General features: G+C 45.3%; 1 protein-coding gene across 4 annotated transcripts in view; it reads right to left on the reverse strand.

Moving 5' to 3' along the window:
- Ercc6 (ERCC excision repair 6, chromatin remodeling factor) overlaps positions 1-21335 on the reverse strand; it is a 75513-nt gene that overhangs the window by 5886 nt on the left and 48292 nt on the right. For all 4 annotated transcript variants that reach the window (XM_075988762.1, XM_075988763.1, XM_075988764.1 and 1 more), the window contains 10 exons: positions 18734-18904; positions 18147-18323; positions 15818-15934; positions 12198-12293; positions 7745-7960; positions 7336-7446; positions 6181-6300; positions 5681-5775; positions 4048-4193; positions 3275-3967 (listed from right to left, as the gene is read on the reverse strand). In XM_075988762.1, coding sequence (XP_075844877.1) covers positions 3275-3967; positions 4048-4193; positions 5681-5775; positions 6181-6300; positions 7336-7446; positions 7745-7960; positions 12198-12293; positions 15818-15934; positions 18147-18323; positions 18734-18904 — 1942 coding nt within the window. The remainder of the gene's footprint in view (positions 1-3274; positions 3968-4047; positions 4194-5680; positions 5776-6180; positions 6301-7335; positions 7447-7744; positions 7961-12197; positions 12294-15817; positions 15935-18146; positions 18324-18733; positions 18905-21335) is intronic.

The raw sequence follows: 21335 nt of genomic DNA on the forward strand, positions 1-21335 counted from the left end.
AAGAAACTACTCAGGCTGCTGTGGCTGCCAGATGGAAGCTGTACTACCGGCGCTGCCCGTCAGATGTGGACTTCTGTTTGTCTATCTGACCCTCAGACATGGAAAACTTCTATCATCTACCTACTACCAAACAACCTGAGATGGAGTCTCTCTGCAGCTCTCTCTGGCCTGGAACTCAAGAGTCTGCTAGTCTCTCAAGTGCTGGCATTAACAGCATGTGCCACAGCTCCTGCCTTCACATATTTATACTGGCAAAAAAATACAGATGTAACACACAGTCCTGACATGGCTACGGAGACAGACTGCTAAGAACAAATGCTAATATAAATCCCCTTTCTGCAGGAAGTGGGCAGCTTATCTTCTGATGTAGCAACCTCACTTCTAAGAATTTTCAAGAAGCTGTGTGTCTACCAGAAGAACAACACATGGACACAGGCTGTTCATCGCAGACCTATAACTGACAAAAGCTTAGCCGGCAGTCTGTGCTCAATGTGAGGAAATTATGGTAGGTCTATGGAACAGCCACAGAAAGGGAGAGGGTCTCTATGAACTAACAGGAAGGACTATCAGAACACACAGTGTCAGCCTTTTGTGTCAAAGCAAGAAAAACACTGACAAAGAGAAACAAGAAGGAAATGCCAAGAGTTCATGAGATAAACGAGGGAGGGAGTAGCTGGTAAGTCTCAACTTTTGTAAACATGTAGTGTTACAACCTCAAAAAGTAAAATGTGCAAACATCAGGAAGCTAAGGGAAATAGTGAAGCAGAAACAAGTAAACCAATCTAGCTGTGCTGTGAAAGGGAGGAAAACAAATGTTTGAGTAGTGTTTTGACTAAAAAACTTTAGCGATAAAAAGGTACATATTTTTTTGCTAACGTGTTTGAGTGTGTGTGTGTGTGGTGGTGGTGGTATGGGTTATATATTCTAATTCTGTGCATGGTATGATTGTACAAATATGGTATCACAGTGACAATGAGGGCCAAGAATTCTCTCACTCTGGAAGAAGGGAGTCTAGCACACGGGAAGGCTCTACAATGTTGATGAAAACAAGACAGCAGAGTCAGCTCCTTCATTTGCTTCATGGATTTACTGAACTACATAATGTTCTGACATGGATACAGCATGGAGCTAATACCAGTCACGGCAATGACATCACGACCTGCAAAGTCCTCTACATGGCCCATGGGCACATGGGACCCAACTCTCCTACCCCACTGCAGAGATCATGTGGACTCTGTCCTTCATCCTCTGAGGTGACTCACTCATCTTTGCTTCTTCTAACCCCTTCCCTGCTTATGGAATTTCACCCTCACCACTTCTCCGTGCCGTCTGCTCCGGCTGCTTTATTATTATTATGCCTTGCTATGTTTTTCTTCCATTTCAGGGCTTGGGTTTTATTAAGTTCCTTCAGTGTGTGGATATACAGCATTCATCTAATTTGGAATATTCTTTTCCAGTATTTCTTCAGATTGATATATTCTCCTCCTCTGTCTTCTTGGTCAGAACCTCAATTACCATTATAATAGGCTGTTGACATCTCACGGCCTTTCTGCTTCTGGAATTTACTGTATTCCTTTCTGCATAGCTTCTGCTCTCTCATCAAGCACACTACTCTTTTCTTCTATGTCTAATATGCCTTCATCTCCTACTGGGTACTCTTCACATCAGACACTGCATTTTCATATAACTTCATTTTCCATATATGTGTGCATCTTTCATGCCGCTTTTTGAATATATCGAAGTTATAATTATTTAACGTCTGGGCTAATTTCATCACCAGTGTGTCAGTTCCAATTCACTTCCTCATTGTGAATCACATTTTGCTGTTCATTTCTGTGCCCAATAACTTTTAAATTTGATGCAAAACATCATACATTTTATGTTGTCCAGTATTTATTATCTGCACAGTCCTGTAAGAATTCAGGTGACAATGAGGACTACTGAGAACTCAAGAACAATGGCAATGGGTTTCTGATCCTACCCCTAGGCTTTGGGGGAGCCTAGGCAGTTTGGATGCTCACCTTACTAGACCTGGATGGAGGTGGGTGGTCCTTGGACTTCCCACAGGGCAGGGAACCCTGATTGCTCTTTGGACTGACAAGGGAGGGGGACTTGATCGGGGGAGGGAGAGGGAAATGGGAGGCGGTGGCGGGAAAGAGACAGACATCTTTAATAAATAAATTTAAAAAAAAAATTCAGGTGAGGCTGAAACAGTGCTAACTACGAGACAATACTATACTTTCTTCTGTAATATAATAGGCTAGCTGGTAAGAACAGGCATTGTCCCCTGCTATGGTGTGCACAGAAATGCTTCCTCCCCTCTAATTCCTTTGAGTGGGCCTTCCTGCAGTCTCAAACAAGACAGCTTCCTTCCAGACTGTGCTGCTCTCGCTCACCTGGAAGCTCAGTCTGCCCAGGATTCCATCTCCTCTCATGTCTCTCAAGGCAACAAGTGCAAGTTCATTTCACTTGTGCCCCATCTCAGAGAGATCAACACCCTTTGGTGCCCTCTTGGTACCACAGCTTCACACATGATAATTTAACTGTGGTACCATGGGAGGTAAACATCATGCCATCCTTACTGGAATCTAAGTCCACAGCTCTTATCCACAGATATATGCATGTATGTTTGCAGACGTGTTTACACATGCATGTGAATGTTAGAGCAAATGCTGGAAATGTTAGGCTACAGAAGAGTCCGTGTGCTCTTCGTGGAATTTCTTTGACAGGCTTTCTGCAGCGTACAGAAACCTCCCTTCTCAAACAGAGTGTCTTGACTCAGTCTTTGGTGACTATGACCATCACTCTGAACATAATGTGGAAAGAACAAAGACCACGACTCCTGGGAGACACCAAAGCTGAGCAGGGCATGCCAATTCCCACTGTCTTCAGCAGCTGTTTGTTGATTTCTCTACTGTTTTCTCTCTTTTAATCTTGGCTATCAGCTTCCCTTTCTGCCTGCCCCCAGCCACAGCCCCGCCTCTCTCCCATGATCTGTTTCTCTAACCTCCTGTACTTGGAAAAGCATAGAAATATACCATGTAAGGAAAATGCCTATTAACATTCAGGTAGCACATGTCTATTTGTGGTATCTGACCTGCTGTAAGTGGTCATATGCTAAGTAGTATTGTTTCCTAAAGTTCTGAATTCTTTCAGGTCTTCAGAAGGAAGGATAAATGCAAGTCAGTACCATTAGTAAAGACTGCCATGCTAGGAATGACTTCCATATTCGCTGATCCTAGCCCCCAGGTGAGAGATTCATCAAAACCATTACCTGATTTTTTGAAAAGCTTTTCCAAAACATAGTCATCACTGCTTCGTTCCTCAGCCTCGCTCGCCTGCTCAGAGTTCTGCTGGTGGTATCGCCTTTTCTTCACTAGGTGTGGGACCCGAGTTCCCTCAAACTTGGCATCTCTACAATGCTTGGTGTGCTTGCTCTTTTGCTTGGACTGCAGACATTTCTCTGGGGTCTCTTCTTTTGCTACATCATGTTTCCTTTTTGATTTGTGCTTATAAAAATGCCCTTCCAATTGTTCACTCCTGCAAACAGGTTCTGGCTGAACCTGGCAGCATTCCCCTTTGTAGGAAGGACCCTGCTTCTCACTGGTGCTCGCCTCACCAGATGGCCCGGATGTTTGGCCCAAAGTTGGAAAATCTGAACACTTCCCATCTCCACTCATCACTGACAGCTGCTCCAGCTCGGACCCTGCACCTGTCTTTTCTCCAACTGCAACAACACTGCTAGTTCTGCTCACACTCGGGTGACAGTCGCTCTTCAAAGGGCCACTTGCTCTACAAGTTGCATTTTCTGCTGCCCCCATTGACTTAGACTTTTCTCGAGTCAGGATGGCACCGTTTGCAGATGTGTCAGAAACGGAGACCTTCTTGCATTTGGGATCTGTTTCTGGGGCTGGTGGAGTCTTTTTTTTAAAATGGCATTTGGTTGTCTGAACATCGGAGCCAGTTCCTGTAACAGGGAAAATATGGCTAACATTGCACTGCAGAATTCTCATGCAATTGGTTAAATCAAATGACTTAATACGTTACCTGCAAAAATAGCACTCGTTTCAGTGCTCTGGGATGCATCAGGACTACTCAGAGTAAACAGTTCATAAAGATCATTGGATTTGAAGAAGCGCCTTTGTTTTGGGTCTTTTAGCACTCTGTTTGTCAAAAATTGCTTGAAGATTTGTCTAAAAAGATAAAATTGCACTGGTATGAAACAATATTTAGCTGTAATTCAAAATTCTAGTTTTAAAACACAAGAGATAGGGCTGGAGAAATGGCTCAGAGCACTGGCTACTCTTTCAGAGGATCTGGGTAAAATTTCTAGCACCCACTGGGCAGCTCACAACTACCCATTTAAAAAAAAAACAAACTCCAGTCTCAGGGAATGTAATAACCTCTTCTGGCCTCTGTAGGCACTACATGAACATGGTGCACGGGCATATATGCATGTAGAACACCTATACATAAACATAAAGGTTAATTTTTTTAATGAGAGAAAGATGCTTAAGAGCAGATCTGCGAATAATTAAAAAGCCAACAAACTTTCAGCCACGGAAAATTACAACTCGACATATCTAATACATCAGGTGGTCTCCTAAGTTTTATAAGTTTTAAGTAAGAAATGATACCTTATTATTTATACCAATGAGATTTTTTTCTTTTTAACCTCCAATGACCTATCATACTTCAAGCCCACCTTTCACATTTATGTGCCCCAACCTCTACTTAGCTGTAAGGAGCCCGTCAGTCTCCCTGATTAATGGGCCAAGGCCTGCCTGGCCCAACTTGGCACCCTCTTGTGATGGGTTCAGGGCATTGTATAGCCCTCACCTCCCTGCTCCCCAGCCCCACCTGCTGGTCCAGGCAATGTGCTTAAGGTCATACACTGTTGTCCTTGCACACAGGGACTACCTCAAAGCAACACCACCCCTCCTACCCACTGGTGTTTCAGTTAAAGCTTCTTTCCACAAGATCACAGCATCTTCAGGCCCTACAATAAGCCCTTAAAGACACACAATGCTTCTGGAACAGTCCAGTGTTAGTGCAGGTGTTGGGATATGGGGTAAGAATGAAGTCTGAGGGGCACAGGGAAGCTGGCAATGTTACCACTGCCTCAAGCTACCTAGTTACAAGAGGAAAACCAGAGGGAGGGACATGCTGCCAGCATCTCCAAAGTCACCTGACTGTACTGGCTTCACTTCTGGCACTTCGTAGTTTTGCTAAAAGCAGTCGGCACACTATAGTAGTTGGAAAGTTCCCCTCAGAAAACAGTATCAAATTTACATATAAGGAGTCCTTGATTTAGATTAAGGTACAATAATTACCAGGTTCAGAATTTTAAAGAAGAATATGGTTGGCTGGCCGTGGTGGCCCATGTCTTTAATCCTAGCACTCAGGAGGCAGAGGCAAGTGGATCTGAGTCAAGGCCAGCCTGGTCTACATAGTGAGGTGCAGACAAGCCAAGAATACATTGTGAGATTCGTTCTCAAAAACAAAACAAAAAAGAGAAATGGATCAAAATATATTTTATAGCAAAGAAAAAATAACAAAAAACAGTCAGTGATACCCCTTATGTTATAGTAATTCCTCTAAAATGAAAGAACATTTTAAACCAACACTTGAAATAACAGCAGCCCTTCTTGGTGAGAGCTCTGCAGCTGTCTGTACTGACCGGTGGTAGATCTTTTCCTCGATGGTGCCGGCTGTCAGGAGCCTGTAGACAGTCACCTGTTTCTTCTGACCTATCCTCCATGCTCGCTCCCGGGCCTGTGGCAGAGAGGTCCATTAACAAGGGCCCTTCCAGAGCAAAAACCAGTAAGAGACAAAGTAACTGATCACCGACTTCTAGCCCCTAGTCACAACTGTCTGAGAAGAAACATGCAGTTGAGCCTATGCATGCGGATGAACAGCCAGGTGATAAGGAGAACCGAGACAGCCTGACTGAAGAAGTGATCCGCTTTCATGAGTACTTTCCATACCATGGCTTGCAATGGATGAACAGCAGAGGACTCTCCCAGTCTGTATGACTGACTACGTGTCCCTCACGTGAGAGAACAAGATGTGACCAGAACCAAGACTGTACTTGTGGCCAGGTAAACACTAGAGCTACTGAAGAAAGTGCTAATAACAAGCCGTCTTTCTGCGGGGCTCTTCTCTTCACGGAAGACAGACCTGTGTGTCGGTGCTGGGGTTCCAGTCAGGGTCGTAGATGATGACTCTGTTGGCCCCGGTCAAGTTCACTCCTATGCCACCCACCCGTGTGGTCAGAAGAAAGACGAAGATGGACGTGTCCTGCAGTTAAGATCCAGAACAGAGTGGGCACAGCTGAGAGCTGCTGCAGCTCAGCACTTCCCCCACACCACCGGCTCTGCTGCTTTCCAACACACCCAAACCTCACACGGCAGAATCTGTGACTCAACCTCACCTCAGACTTCCTACTTGTCAGTTTATAGTAACTGTATCAAGTGTAGCTCATGCAGACACACTGGCCATGCTGCACCGGTGTCAGAAGTGCAGCTCATGCAGACACGCACACTGGCCATGCTGCACCGGGTCTCAGAAGTGCAGCTCATGCAGACACGCACACTGGCCATGCTGCACCGGGTCTCAGAAGTGCAGCTCATGCAGACACGCACACTGGCCATGCTGCACCGGTGTCAGAAGTGCAGCTCATGCAGACACTCACACTGGCCATGCTGCACCGGTGTCATAAGTGCAGCTCATGCAGACACACTGGCCATGCTGCACCGGTGTCATAAGTGCAGCTCATGCAGACACTCACACTGGCCATGCTGCACCGGGTCTCAGAAGTGCAGCTCATGCAGACACGCACACTGGCCATGCTGCACCGGTCTCAGAAGTGCAGCTCATGCAGACACTCACACTGGCCATGCTGCACCGGTGTCATAAGTGCAGCTCATGCAGACACGCACACTGGCCATGCTGCACCGGGTCTCAGATCTCGGTATTTCATTTCTAATTGCGTATGCCCACTTCTCAAACCCTACATGCACAGTCAAAGGCAAAATATCGCCAGGCATGATGGGACACATCTTTAAACTCAACACTTGGAAGGCAGAGGCAGGTGCATCTCTGTGAGTTTAAGTCTGTCTGGTCTACACAGTAAGTTCCAGGACAGCCAGGACTACAAAGTGAGACCCCGTCTCAAAGAAAACTAACAAACAAAACAAAATATCCAAAAGGATAATGTCCCCCTTCACGTGCTAGCTAGACACAAAGACCTTTCAGAGGCTGTGAGAGCAGATACACACACTTTCCTCCACACACTGCCGCCCCTTCTGCCTCCTCTGTCACACTCCTTGTTACCTCGTTGTATTTTGTAATCAATGGCTGTCTTGATGCTATGGTAGTGGTGCCATCCATTTTGAGATAGGAATACTTGTGGGCTCTCAGGAACACTTCCAGTATGTGTAGCATCTGTTGGGGGATGAGGGAAACAGTCTGCAAATCAAATGTGCTCCAAGCGAGTGCTTCTCCTTTGTAAGCAGTGTGCCTTCCCCAGTGGGCCCATATTGAAAGGGTTTCTTGCTCTGAAGGAATTAATACTGCTACAAAAGAATATTTGCTAATTCCTTATAATGTAAACATTCTACCCTTACTAGGATGCCAGAATCTGCTATGAGGCTTGTTAAAATAAAAAAAAGCCAACTCCTGTGGCCAAGCTCCCACACAGTCCTGGGAACCGAGCTGTCGGCAGGCTGCAGCTGGAGCTCACCTGCCTCGACTGGGAAAACAGCAGCACTCGCTGGCCCTGCTTATGCCATATTTTCAGCAGAGATTCAACAACGATCATTTTCCCAGAACGTTTCCAGTAACCAAACTGATCTTCTTCTAGTTCATCTTCTGGAAGACCACTGAGATTCTTGGGACCACCCGAAAAGAGATCAGGGTGGTTGCAGATCTTCCTCAGAGCTACAAGTCCAGAGAAAATCTGTGATTTAAACAGCAACAACACACATGAGCTCAGATGACCCTGTGTCCACAACAGGAGAGGAGGGAGGGAGAGAGACAGGCTACATGGATTACAGTCATTTTTACCAGCTTGTCGATTTCTTCTCTAATGTCAGCATTATGAGAAACAGTCTGGAAATGAATGTCCTGTATTGAAGGCTTGGTCCCCAGTGTGGCAGTGTCTAGATACGGAGCTTTTCGGAAATAAAGGCTCTGACCTCGTCAACAGACTGATCCACTGACGGGTTCATAATCTGATGGGCTATTGAGAGGCGGGAACTAGCTGAAGGGAGTGCGCCTGGTCCCCAGCTCCCTTTCTCACACCCCTACCTCCCGGCCACCACGAGGTGAGCAGTTTGACCTTCATGAGTGCTTCCTGCAATGATGTTCAGCTCCACCGAGGGCCAGAAACAACAGCCAAGTGACCATAGCTAAAACCCTGAATCCATGAGCCCTCAAACCTTCCTTCCCTTCAGTCGATTTTCTCAGCATTGTGTCCTAGTGATAGAAAGCTGACTACCATAATCTGGAAGAAATTAACTTTCAGCCTTGTTCTTACCCTGACTGGACAACTTCTCTAGAAGAAAACAATTTCAGTGGACTGAACATGTCCACAGAGGTCGGAGTCAATGCTGATAATTCAATTTCCCTCACTAGTAAAAAGGTATTTAGTTCACAGCACTGTACAGCTGATTAAAAAAAAAAACCAACTTACCTTAAAAACACTGGCCAGAAACATCATGCCATCTGTGACTTACCAAATGTCTCCCAATCTTACATACCTAAGTACCCTTAAAGCCCTGTGGTTCAGTGTGTGAGCCATAGGCTGACGTTCCCTTTACCAGCACGACAGCAGAAAGGAGATATGCACGGCAAATACAGGGTTGGTCCAGAGGCTGGGGTTTGCTCACCTAGCCCCCAGGCCGCACCCCTACCGTGTAAGAATGATTCAGGCAGCCAGGGCTACAGACCACAACCCCATCGTGGGTGGGGGGAGGGAGGTTCAGTTTCTCTAATGAATTCAGGCTGTGACTGGTTTGAAAGTTTAAGTAAAAAGGTAGAATTGTAAATTAAGCCAATTTTTTGGAGTATGGTAGATTCAACTAAACAAGTTATACTAACAATAGGAGGTCCAGGTAGCTGGGAGTCTATTTTACTTGTGCAGTGCATCCCCAAGCTAGACTGCCCACGCTTGTGCCCAGTAGCTGCATGTGTCTAGTGGTTAGTGGATGCTGTATTGCATAGCACGAGACAAGAGGAAGAGCGGGGATTTAAAGATGAGTCTTCAGATGGCCTCAAACCCACAGAGATATGCCTACCTCTCTGCTGCTCACAATCATTTTCAATTTTCATTACATTTTAAAATATTTTGAGGGTCAGGTAGTGGTGGAGCAAGTCTTTAATCCTAACATTTGGGAGGCAGAGGCAGGCAGATCTCTGTGAGTTCAAGGGTAGCCTGGTCTACAAGAGTTAGCTCTAGGACAGTTAGGGCTGTTACACAGAGAAATCCTGTCTTGAAAAAACAAAATAAATAAATAAATAAACAAACAAACAGGTAAAAATGAAACAAAATGAGCCTGCAAACGAAACAAAATACATGATCTTCATTTTACTTGTTTTTCTTTTAAACATGAGTCTAGAGAATTTAAGCCTTGCCTTGTCTATCTGTTGTAGGAGCTGTGGGCTGCATTCCTGCCACCCTGCTCCCGGCTGCCTGGCTAGCTTATGCCCCGAAATAACAACACACAAACTGTATTCTTTTAAACACTGCTTGGCCCATTAGCTCTAACCCTTACTGGCTAATTCTCATATCTTGATTTCCCATTTCTATTTATGTGTGTAGCACCCCAAGGTGCGCTTACCGGGAAGATTCTAGCCTATGTCCATCCTGGGTCGGAGCTTCATTGCGTCTGCCCCAGAGAGGAGAGCTATCGAGTCTGAGCTCACTTCCTCTTCCTCCCAGCATTCTGTTCTGTTTACTCCACCTATCTAATTTTCTGTCCTATCAGGGAAAAGGCAGTTTCTTTATTTAGCCAATGACCTTCCTCCATCAGTCTATCTATGGGACAGAGCAGCCTAGACCACCCAACCTGACAGTTGAAGAAATGTGAGTGGTTGGACCATCCATTTAGAAGAATAAGAAAGTGCTTGGGCTGGGCAGTGGTGGCGCACGCCTTTAATCCCAGCACTTGGGAGGCAGAGGCAGGCGGATCTCTGTGAGTTCAAGACCAGCCTGGTCTACAAGAGCTAGTTCCAGGACAGGCTCCAAAACCACAGAGAAACACTGTCTCGAAAAACCAAAAAAAAAAAAAAAGTGCTTGGACTGGAGAGAAACTCAGCAGTTAAGAGCTCTTGTTGTTTCTGCTGCTCTCGCAGAGGACTCAGATTTGGTTTCCAGACTAAATGGTTGTTCTATCCATCTGCAACTCCAGTTCCAAAAGATCTGATGCCCTCTTGTGATCTCCATGGGTACTAGGCAAACATGTGGTATGTGGGGAACAAACATATATGTAGGCAAAACCTTCATACACATAAAAAAATATAAAAAAGTGGAGCTGAGAGTTGACTTGGAACTTAAAGAGCACTAGCTGTTTTCCCAGAATACACAGGTTCAATTCCCAGCACCCACAGGGCTCCAGTTCCAGGTGACTGGGCACCCTCTTCTAGCCTCCAGAGGCACCAGGCACAAACAAGTGCAGAGACACACATTCAGGCAAAATATCCATACACATAAGATTGAAAAACAAGGAAAGAAACTGCTGAGAAGTGACGAATAGGACAAACTGACGAAATCTGAAAGTCTAGGCCAGAGCGTAAGGGTAACAGGAGGCCACTGCAAAGCCTGCGAGCAGGACAGGGTGGACTTAGGAACACACTCAGGTGTTCCACCACGGGGCAGAGTGAGGACCATCGTTTCAAGGCTCGCCATGCATTTCACGGCATGTAAGCATGTGTCTGCTGGGGAAAGGCACAATACCCAATGCATTGAACTGCTAAGGCTTATTTTGAAAGCACTCACAGAAACAGCTCTGTCTGGATAAACAGCAAAAAGAACTTGTCTACTTGGCCCTAGGAAAGTTACATGTCAAGTCAGCAAAACTATGTAAGGGTGTAAGTGTATTCGCAGCTTTAATCTATTATAAACCTACCGTATACACTCACTGAACGAATGCACACTTGTACTGAATGTTGACAATGCCCCTACAGAAATGTGTGCAAATGTCCTCTTCAGTATCTCCCATACCTCAGTGGCCCGGGTTTCCCCTATACTCCGCGTGGGAGTCCTAGTCCTGCAGGGCCCATTCCCAGCCATCTTCTCCCACCGGCCCACAGTGGAGAGGAGCAGCATGCTCTCTGGTGAATGAGCTCTCTCTCCTGGAAGGACTAGGATTTAGTTAAATTCTCACAAGATGTCTTCACAAGGACACAGAAAACACCCGATCCAGTGGCAGCATGTTCCAGCTAAATAAAATTCAGACGCCCGGCTTCCAGCACTCATGACTCAACTGGTCCATGACACTCCTGCCACTGAGCAGTCCCAGCATCACATTCTCATGTCAAGCACTTGGGGACACACCAAGACGACAAGGTATTCTACAAAGCCAAACTCCACATCTGTGTGATTTATCTAATGGGATTTTCTGAGTAGACACTGTCTAGTAGCTTCCAAATTCTGGACAATATTAGGGAATGTTTTCATAATGCTAAGAGCAGAACAAACCAATTCCTCTCACACACTGGGGGCAGTAAGAGTCAGAACCTGAGAAAGCTGGTCTGGAATTTCATCTGCTTTCTGAGATGGCAGTGCTCTGCAGGTTTACTGGGCACAAGACTCACTGAGAAGCTGATACAATTTACAAATCTTCCTAACTACGCCCTGGTAGTATAATTTGGTCATAATTTCCGAGAAAACCCAGCATGGTGCTGGACATCACTCCATACTGGGTTAAAAGCCTTAGCTGACAGAACTCATGGTCACACCCCCACCTTGGATCCAGATTCCTAGCTCAGGGCTCCACCCTCGTACCTCACTCCTCCACCACACCTGTCTCCAGCTATGGCTGACTACACAGCCTCCCCTCACCCCCAACACACACACAGACGGCAGGCAAGAGAACGAAAGTACACGAAGCCCGGCACATCTTAAACAGCAGCCAACTCTCCTGCCCCACCCTCCCTGGTAACAACTTATTTCTCCAGGGTCTGCTCTGGCTGACCTGATTCTCTCCATTGAGAATCCCGTAAACTTCTTTGGAATCAATGAAATTCTGGTAGACTGTATGCTGCTCATCGGTTAGACGGCAAAATAAGACCTGCAAGAGAGGAAAGAGAACAATAGCTTTAAAAACACATTATCACTAAGATTCCCTAAAACATAGTAGAATGTACACAATTTTAATTACAATGATACATCTCTCAGCTAGAGACTTCTCCCTCCTCCATTTCCATCCATCTCCTAGTTCCAGTCCATCACGCAGCAGTCCCCCCAGCCTGGCTTCCTCCTCACAGGCAGCCCCAGGACCCAGGTGCACAGCCATGCTTCCTTTCAGCTCACTGTGAGGAGACACTCTCCCCCAGGCCTCTCACCTACACTCTGCTTGGCAGACTTTGTGGGAATCTTTACCTCACCTGGAACCAAGTTTACCAGGCCCTGCCTCAGCCCACTGGGCTTAATTATTCCATGCCATCACACTGCCCATTCCTGCCTTCTAGTCCCTTCTCTCCAAGTCTATCCCCTCCACTTCAAGGCCTGACTGTCTTCACAGCCCATCATGTTCCCAGGGGATGTTTTTAACTACCCTTGTGCTACCCACATGCACCATCATCCCCACCTGCCCTGCAAGATTCCAGAGCCAATCAAGTCATCCACCCACCTGACTGCTTTATCGTCAGTGCCAGCAGCAGCCCCCAATCCCACGACAGCTGCCAGTGTCTGCCCCCAAGAGGTACCTCCCCTGTCCAGCACCATCTAAAAGCCCAAATGGCTGTGCTAATGCCCTGGGGCTTCCTAAACCACTCGTCTACCAGCAATCTTTGTCTCAATATCCGCACACAAACAATCAGACAAGTAAAGAACAACAAAACCAAGAAGTGATCCATACCCATAGGGGTCTGGATCGCATCCCTAAAATGGCTCCACTTTTTCATCTACCTCAACTTATCTAAGTGAACAAGACAGTTCAGTGCAGGACCAATCCTTCAACCTCGGCACTGGATCTCAACACCTACCTGTCTTCCTCAGGACAGTCCCCTACCCACTAGGCTCTCTACAGGAAAGGGGAGGACATCCTGAGAAAACATGAGACCCTCACCTGCCAGGTGCCACCCACACCTGCACCTGGTGTAAGTCACCGATGCCACTGAAAATGCCCCCCAAAGCATCAGAATTGACTTCAGAGCTGCCCAGTGAGCAGGCTCTTGCCAGGTCAGCTTCTTGTCCTCCACTCTGCCAGCTCCAGCCCTGCCTCCTCCTAGCTCCTCCAGCCTGTCTGTCTGAGCGTCTCCAGTCTTCCCAGCTAGTTCCTCTTCTTCTGCCCTCTCCTGTGATGCTGCTAAGGAGAACAGCTGCTTCTCCTCTTGTTCTCCATGTGTTCTTTCGGCAAACCAACTTCTGCTCAGAACTGCAACACTCTACCAGTTTGCTGTTAGCTATGTGCAGCCTAGAACCTTCCATCTCTCAACTGCTTATGTAAGTGGATGCTGTCTAAGTACTTCAGCATGTCCTAAGTCCTAAGTTTAACTGGTCATCAACTGTTTGTCCTCTGGAAGCCTCTTCCACAAGGGACCCATCCAACTGTATAAGGACTTTGGGAGAACATGAAGAAAAATAAGATATGGGGGAAGGAAAGAAAAAGGGATGAAGGTGGCTTTGGTGACAGATGTCTGAGATTCTTTAATATAAAAATCTACAGTGTGTTTAACTTGAAGGCCCTGAGCAGAAGGTGCAATCATCTATTAAGATTCCTATCGGAGGCCTTGAGTACCAGCCTTAGTACCCCCTTCAGGACTCAACTGGATGTCTATGGCAGGCGAGGATCTGAGGGTAAAAAATTAACTCAAGTACATTACCTTTGCATCTTCTTTATTTTTCATTCAAAGGGAAAAAAATGAAATGAAGGGGGCATGGAGAAGAAGAGGAATAAGAGGATGGGGAAGAATTAGGAAAAGAAAGAAGGAGAGTAAGGGAAAGAAGTAGAAGTAGCAAGGAGAAGAAGAGTAAGAACAATGGCTAGTCTCTATGAGTTTTCTAATTTTTACAGACATAGTTGGAAAATTCCATAGGCAAGAACAATAATAATGTGCATATCAGAATCACACACACACACCAAAAAAAAAAAAAAAAAAAAAAGGGCAGGTAAAACCTGACAAAGCAATACACCGGAACAGGTAACCCAACTCAGGAAAGAGCTAGCATTCAAGGGGAAGTATCTGACATTCCAAACCATTAGAGCTTTTTTTTTTTTTTTTTGGTTTTTCGAGACAGGGTTTCTCTGTGGTTTTGGAGCCTGTCCTGGAACTAGCTCTTGTAGACCAGGCTGGTCTCGAACTCAGAGATCCGCCTGCCTCTGCCTCCCAAGTACTGGGATTAAAGGCGTGCGCCACCACCGCCCGCAAACCATTAGATAAAGTTACTAAACATCCCCGAACCCTGAATTCACCCATTCTCCTCACCCAATCTCTTTGGGGATGCCCAGATTTGTTCGTTAGCAAAGGTGGGGCATGCTGCCTTCCTGCTCAGTGCCTGTCTTCTATAGAAATTTCTATGTGGTCTGTTAGCGGGTAATTTTGTGGGATTGACTCTATGTAAGTTTGACTGTTAAAACAAAGAATGAATGTTCTCGTTCTAAGGCTTTCTGGTGTGAGGGAATGAAGCAAGGTCACTCCACTGCCCCTGCAGAGGTTACACTGCTGAGGTGTTCTGGGAATGAATCCCATTTCAAAGGGAAGAATCATGGCTTCACAAGGTTTCCACAGACATGACAGTGACTTTTCCAAAAGGCAAGTGTTCCCACAGCTCTGCAAAACGGGTTGTTCCACGTGGACGTAGACACTTCTCGTGGATCTGCCAATTGGTTGTCAGCTGTGCATTCACCGTAGTCTTGTGGGCTCCAACAGATTACAGAACACCATGTCATCCTCATAACACCAACTCAGATGCCATCAACCCTTTCCATAGTATGTTCTCAGGAATATATTCACAAAGAGTAAAACCGGTCCTTCTTATGACCAGCAGAACCCCAAATCTGACCTCTAAGTGGCCATGTGATTACCTCCTTAACTATGCTCTTTCTTGATCCCAGTTACAGCCACCCTATCACCCCGGCTGGCCACGAGCACCAACACACAGCCCACCCATCATCTACAATGCTCCTCCTCTCATTCTTTGACCAGCCTTAGGTCCCAGAGTGATTAGCGGATCAAAGGTCTCCTCTGACCATTATAGAAAAGGCCCGCTTATTCAAAATGTCTTATTCCTAACTTGATGAAAACACTGCATAGCCCCCACCACCTTACTTATTTGTGACCCGACCGGGTTTGCGCTAACAAGACCGCTCTGCTCACTGCTGTGCCCCAGAGCTTATAGTACAATGTGTGGCGGAAATGCATCAGGGGCTTAGAAGACATGGAAATGTTTCAATAGTTGAGGGTAGGCCCGTGTGTTAACAGAGGAAAGCAAAGCCTACGGACTAGAGGAAAATATAGCAGGACACCACAGACGGATATAGTCACTGGCAGAGCAGGCTGTCACAGCCCGGGACAAGAGCCGTAGATTCGGTCAGTTACACAGACACACTCATGCTTGAGGAATGCTTGGTCACCTCCCAGACTCGCAGACCTGTTCGTTTTTATCCGGCAAAGAAAGGCTCATCTTGACATCTGACTTCATTCTCCGCAGTAGGTATGGATTAATGGTGTCTCTTAAGACACATGCACACTTATAAGCAGTTTTAACCTTTAACAAAAGAAAGAATAAGATATTAGCTTAAGGAATACATTTTCTTCTCCACTGACTCCATGTCTTAAAGTTAAAGAATGATCAACAGGTATATAAGTTCATCTTAGGAAAGCCAAGTGAGTGCTACACGCTCTAGGAATAACAGCTTTCAAAATAATTCCAGGAAAAAAATTACCTCATTAACCAAAATGACACATGAAAAAACTTACTCAGTTTGCTCTATCTCCTCCACTATACTTGTTTTAATTATTACCATACTATTTAGTTAGGCCTGAATAGAGATTTATTTGGTTACTGACGATCGTCTAGGGGAAAAACTAGTTTCAAACAAATCCCTATTTATAATCTTGTATTCTCCAAAAGCTACAAAAGAACTGGCTTCGCAAGGGCAAAGATCAAAAGCCAAGTGTGGGGGGATCCGGAGCAGTGGGAGCCACCAGTAATAAGGGGAGATTAGGCTTCAGGGAATAAGTCAAGAGTAGCCTTAGGATCCCAGAAATGGAAGGTCACTCTGGCCTAGAATGGAGCATATGGCTCCATAATGGACATGGCCACATGAGAGGGTATTAACTGTACACAGAAAAACAAAGACCCGCAGCCCAGGAAGCCACGCCCTCTGCAATTCACTTACAGGCAAGCAAAGGCTTCAATTAATTATTGATACTTTAAAAAGTTCTAAATAGGTTTAACTATTTAGCAAATTATTATTTCATAGACCAAGAAAAATCTCAAATTTAAAGGTAAGGAATTTAGTTTTAAGAGACGTTTGAGCACAAGAAACACAGATAAGTTCAAGTCAAACACACTAACATGTTAAAAATAGAGTTTGGAAAGACCTAAGCACTCCTCACTCATGTCTGCATCGTGTGTGCACACCCGTCTTCATGCAGGTGCTGTGTGAATGGGATGAGTAATTGTAAAACAGGCAGTACCTAGAATACCACAGGCCAAACTAACGAATTCCGGTCTCGAGGCTGGATGTGACATCTCCTGTGGTTGCAGTCCTCACTGGCTTCTTCGAGATGTCCCTTACCATAGTCCCTTGCTGTACAACACTGGATTCCTAGGAGGCTTCTAGTCCCCAGCCACTACCCATCAAATAGCCCCAGCCTGCCACACGGGCAGACTATGTTCACAGGACGCAACAGCATAGGGGAAACATGGCCTTCGGCAAAAAGAACAAATAAAAGCAAAGCTCCTTTCACAAGAGCTTGCCACCCGGAACTAAGAACGATGTGCTCAGCAATTTCCTCTTACCCAGTTTTGCTTTCTGTGAAGTCAACTGCTACCCAAAAATATTACATGGAAAATTACAGAAGGAAACAGTTCACTGCTTTAAATTGTGTGTTGTTGATGCAGTTTAATAACATCTTGTACAGTTCTTGTCTGTTCAAGACACAAATCACTCCTCTGCCCAGCATCCCCACTGTGTATGAATGCACCCCTCAGCCATCAGCAGTGAGTTCAGTTATCAGACTGCCTGTCCTGTACCATGGAGCTCACAGAGAGGACTGGTAGTCTCCTCAATTCCCAGCATCCATCTGATGTCATAGACATATCTCCAGTACACAAGGAGGTAGTAGTGCACACAAGCTCCTGAGACAGGATTTCAAGAAACACCATATGCTCTTGTTCTCGGGCTATCTTTCCACAAATTACTTGTTAATTCTCAAGCAGAAATCTGAACCAAACAACTTCACTAATGAGTCCTCAGTAACAGGACAAAGCAATGGCCTCTACATAGTGAGAAAATGATGCTCCTGCCTACCACAAATGTGTAGCTTGAACACAATGTGGAAGCCACGAGAGACAAACCCAAGAGAAGGATATCATTTACAAGTAACAGGCCTAGAGCCTTCAAAACTATCAAGGTCACAACAGCAAAGATGCTTAGAACTGTTGCTCATTAAGAGTGAACGAAGAGGCAGAGATACTGGACACCACTGGCAGAATATGGAGAAAACAGGCTAGAAACAGAACACTGACCTGCCTCCTGATGGATGTTGTCACTGTGGGCATGTAAGTGGCTGCCGTTGCTTTTAAAGGCTTCCTGAAGGGCTAGAGAGATGGCTCAGCACCTAACAGAGCACTGGCTGCCCTTCCATAAGACCCTGGTTTTTATGAGACACCAAGTTATAAGACTGGCCATTTCCCTAACATCAATGACTTCGCTACAAAGCCTAAAGTTTGGGGACATGCCAAAGGTTACCTGTACTGGGGAAGCATTGGAATATCCCCCCATAGTAATGGGGACAGAGAACTGCTCCATAAACACAGGCAATGTGCCTAGCTTTCCTGGGAAGATGAAGTCGAAGAGTGACCACAGCTCTCGGAGATTATTCTGCATGGGTGAGCCAGACAAGATGATCCGATGAGGCGTGCGGAACTGGTTGGGGAAATGAGACATCCTTTTATGAAACTGACTTGGTAACAGATAAGAGACATCCAAGCCCAGAGCACTCCCAGGGAACAGTTACTCCATGCATTTGGTCACCGCTTGTTTGTCCACTGTTCTGGTCTTTTCAAATTGTGGCATTTTGACCAATTTTCTAACTGCATATGGATGAAAATACTGCAAGAATTCTGTTTTATTGCTCAAGATGAACACCACTGACTAGAGTTGGGTGTGGCTACATTCTAACAGTTGGGCCCTGAACAATGAAAATCACAAAGGACAGACATCGGGAGCGTTCTACATTGACAGAATTCAATAACTGTGTTCATAAAGCAAATACTCTATTCCAAAATTAAATACCACTGCGCATGCAAAATCTCCCCCGCTGTAAGCAGCCATACCTGTTTGCACGCAAGGGTGACTGCAGCATTTGGATTTCGAATTTTGTGTCCTTCATCCAGGATCACATAGTGCCAGTCATGTCTGCTAATGTCATCTTGCATCAGTCGGATGTAGGAATAAGAGGTTATCAAAACTCCATGACAACGCACAATATCTCGGATCAACCTCTCCTATAATAACAACATCAGAAGGGCAGATTTAAGTAAGAAGCCCCAAAAAAAAATCTAAAAAAAAAAAACTAAGCATGACCTACAATGACAATCTAAAGGTTAGATCTGGATTATCGTGAAACCACCTAAAGCATACTTACAAAGACACATACAATCTAATAATACACATCAGTGCTTTGCATTGGGTTATCTGCAAAACAGTAAACATGTTGAAGTACAGCCTTCAAAGAAAGTAGTTTATAATAATGCAATCATTTACTAAATTGCTACTTTTATAAATCATCCCTTGTGTCTGTCCCTGTTACATTTCAAAAGCAAAGCTCTTGAAAAAATGATGACTTTACAAGAAAAGCAAGAAAATGTCAAAGATATAAGACACATTGAATGGTATAAGGTGAGGAAGAAAAATGTAAAGGCAATGATTTAAAGAATAATAGAAAAAATCCAGGATGGGCTCCAAAATCTATAGAGAAACCCTGTCTCGAGCCCCTATCCCAGAAAGAATAATAGAAAAAAAATTACACACAAGTACGAGACCTGTATCTGTGGGGAAAAACATCTCCAACCGTCAAGCAAAAACACGAAAAGGCCTTATTCCAGACATATCTGCCAAGATGACTGAATCCTAGAACTACAGAACAAGAGAGAGAAATGTCTAGGCATGAGAACACAAAGGAAGGCTTCCTTCTGAAGAAATAGTCCACATCAAGCCTCTTTTCTGAGACTACAAATGTCAGAAAGTGAAGAGAAATACAGATTTCTAGCAGAGAAAGGTCAAAACCTGGAGACCTGCCTGATCCAGGTTTCAGTCAGGCAAGGGTTGGGTAGTCTCACAGAAAGCTACTGGGCCAGAGGGGCCAGAGTGCTGCTCCCCACAGGGAGCATGGCCACACCAACTCCTGGAGCAACACGGAGTGACTGCCATGAACTCCCCTTCTACTAATGGACACTGGCTGGGATCCGGCCGCTCTGGTGGGGGAAGGACGGCCCACTGCACAGCCGGTCACCTAGTGTCGGGCTGCACTGCAGAAAAGAACCAGGGAGGAGCAGATGCCACACTTCCCAGCCTAACCTTAAACCCCTAACTCTGAGATCTTAGAGCTAATTCCTTCAGTCCCTCCACATCCATATTTCCGACCAAGACTCTAGGCAGGCAGTACCCCAGATCTGTCCCTGCTTCCCTTTAAGAGAGCAGGAACACCCCAAAGCCATGAGAGTAGGAAGAGCATGGAGTAACAGCAATGGAATACCCCATGACTGACTCCTGTCCAGGGGGAAAGAAAACAATTACAGTTGCCTGGGGCTTGAAGTAAGAGCAGAAGTTAAACCACCACTCATTTATGCCACCTTCATTGACTGTGCTTGACTAAACCCTGCAATTGCGGGTTCACTTGCTCATGGACCCTGGGACTTCCAACTGTTGCACAAGCTCACTATAGTCACCCCAGTCACCCCTAAAGTACCCAATCACAAAATGAGTTCTTGGAATCACTTGATATAGCTAGAAGCTTTATCACTGTTAAACTAACGAGACATTGAGCCTGCTAAATGTATGCCACCAGAGCAATGTGCAGCTTCTTGTGACTGCTTAAGAACTTCCGTGGGGCGCTCTCCATGTTAGCTAGAGAACTGCAGAATCCCTATTTCTACTGTGTTGACAAAGATGGGTAATGATTATAAAGAATTAAGAAGATGCTTCACAGAACAAGAAGTTGTACAAAATGTTCACAATGAAAACATGATCTCAACTGGGTAACAATCCATTTATGACTATTGATGTTCACCTGATTCAATCTCGGAATTCTATAACTGCCTGGACTGGAGTTTCAATAATGGTGAATTGTTGAATATTATGGACGTCTCAATCCAAACACTTAAGACAAATCATCTCGGGCGGTTTCAAATTAAAAGCTTGTAAAATATGTAACCTCTCCTAGTTTTTGCAATTAATAGGGTACATCTGCAATTAGCCTGACTTACTCAATGTAGTGCTGTTGTCATTAAGAGATGTCTGAGGAAGTGCTGCCGTTATTATGGAGGCTCAGGAGACCAATCCCTCCTAGAGGGCAAACAGTGGACTGGTAGAAAACAACAGCCATAAATCACACTGTCAGGCAGCGGGGAGAACAGAGAAGCACAGGCACATGAAGGCCATTCACAGTAAACACGGCGGGCAGCTTCCCAGGCAGGATTTACTGCACCTGTAATTAATTAAAATTTCCTTCAAGCTAAATCTTTAATAAACAAGGATTTGTGCTGACAATGAAGAAAAAAGGGCTCCAGCAACATAATTTTACAGTATACCTCACAGAACAAACCGAGCGTCTATGGCTTCTTGTATCAGGTGCATACATCAACTCCAAAGTCAACAGGAAACGCAACACTTTGCTTTATGATAGTGTGCTTGGAACGGATGTGCAATGTTCAGGAT

The sequence above is a fragment of the Microtus pennsylvanicus genome, chromosome 10 (genome assembly GCF_037038515.1).
Source record: "Microtus pennsylvanicus isolate mMicPen1 chromosome 10, mMicPen1.hap1, whole genome shotgun sequence".
NCBI lineage: Eukaryota > Metazoa > Chordata > Mammalia > Rodentia > Cricetidae > Microtus > Microtus pennsylvanicus.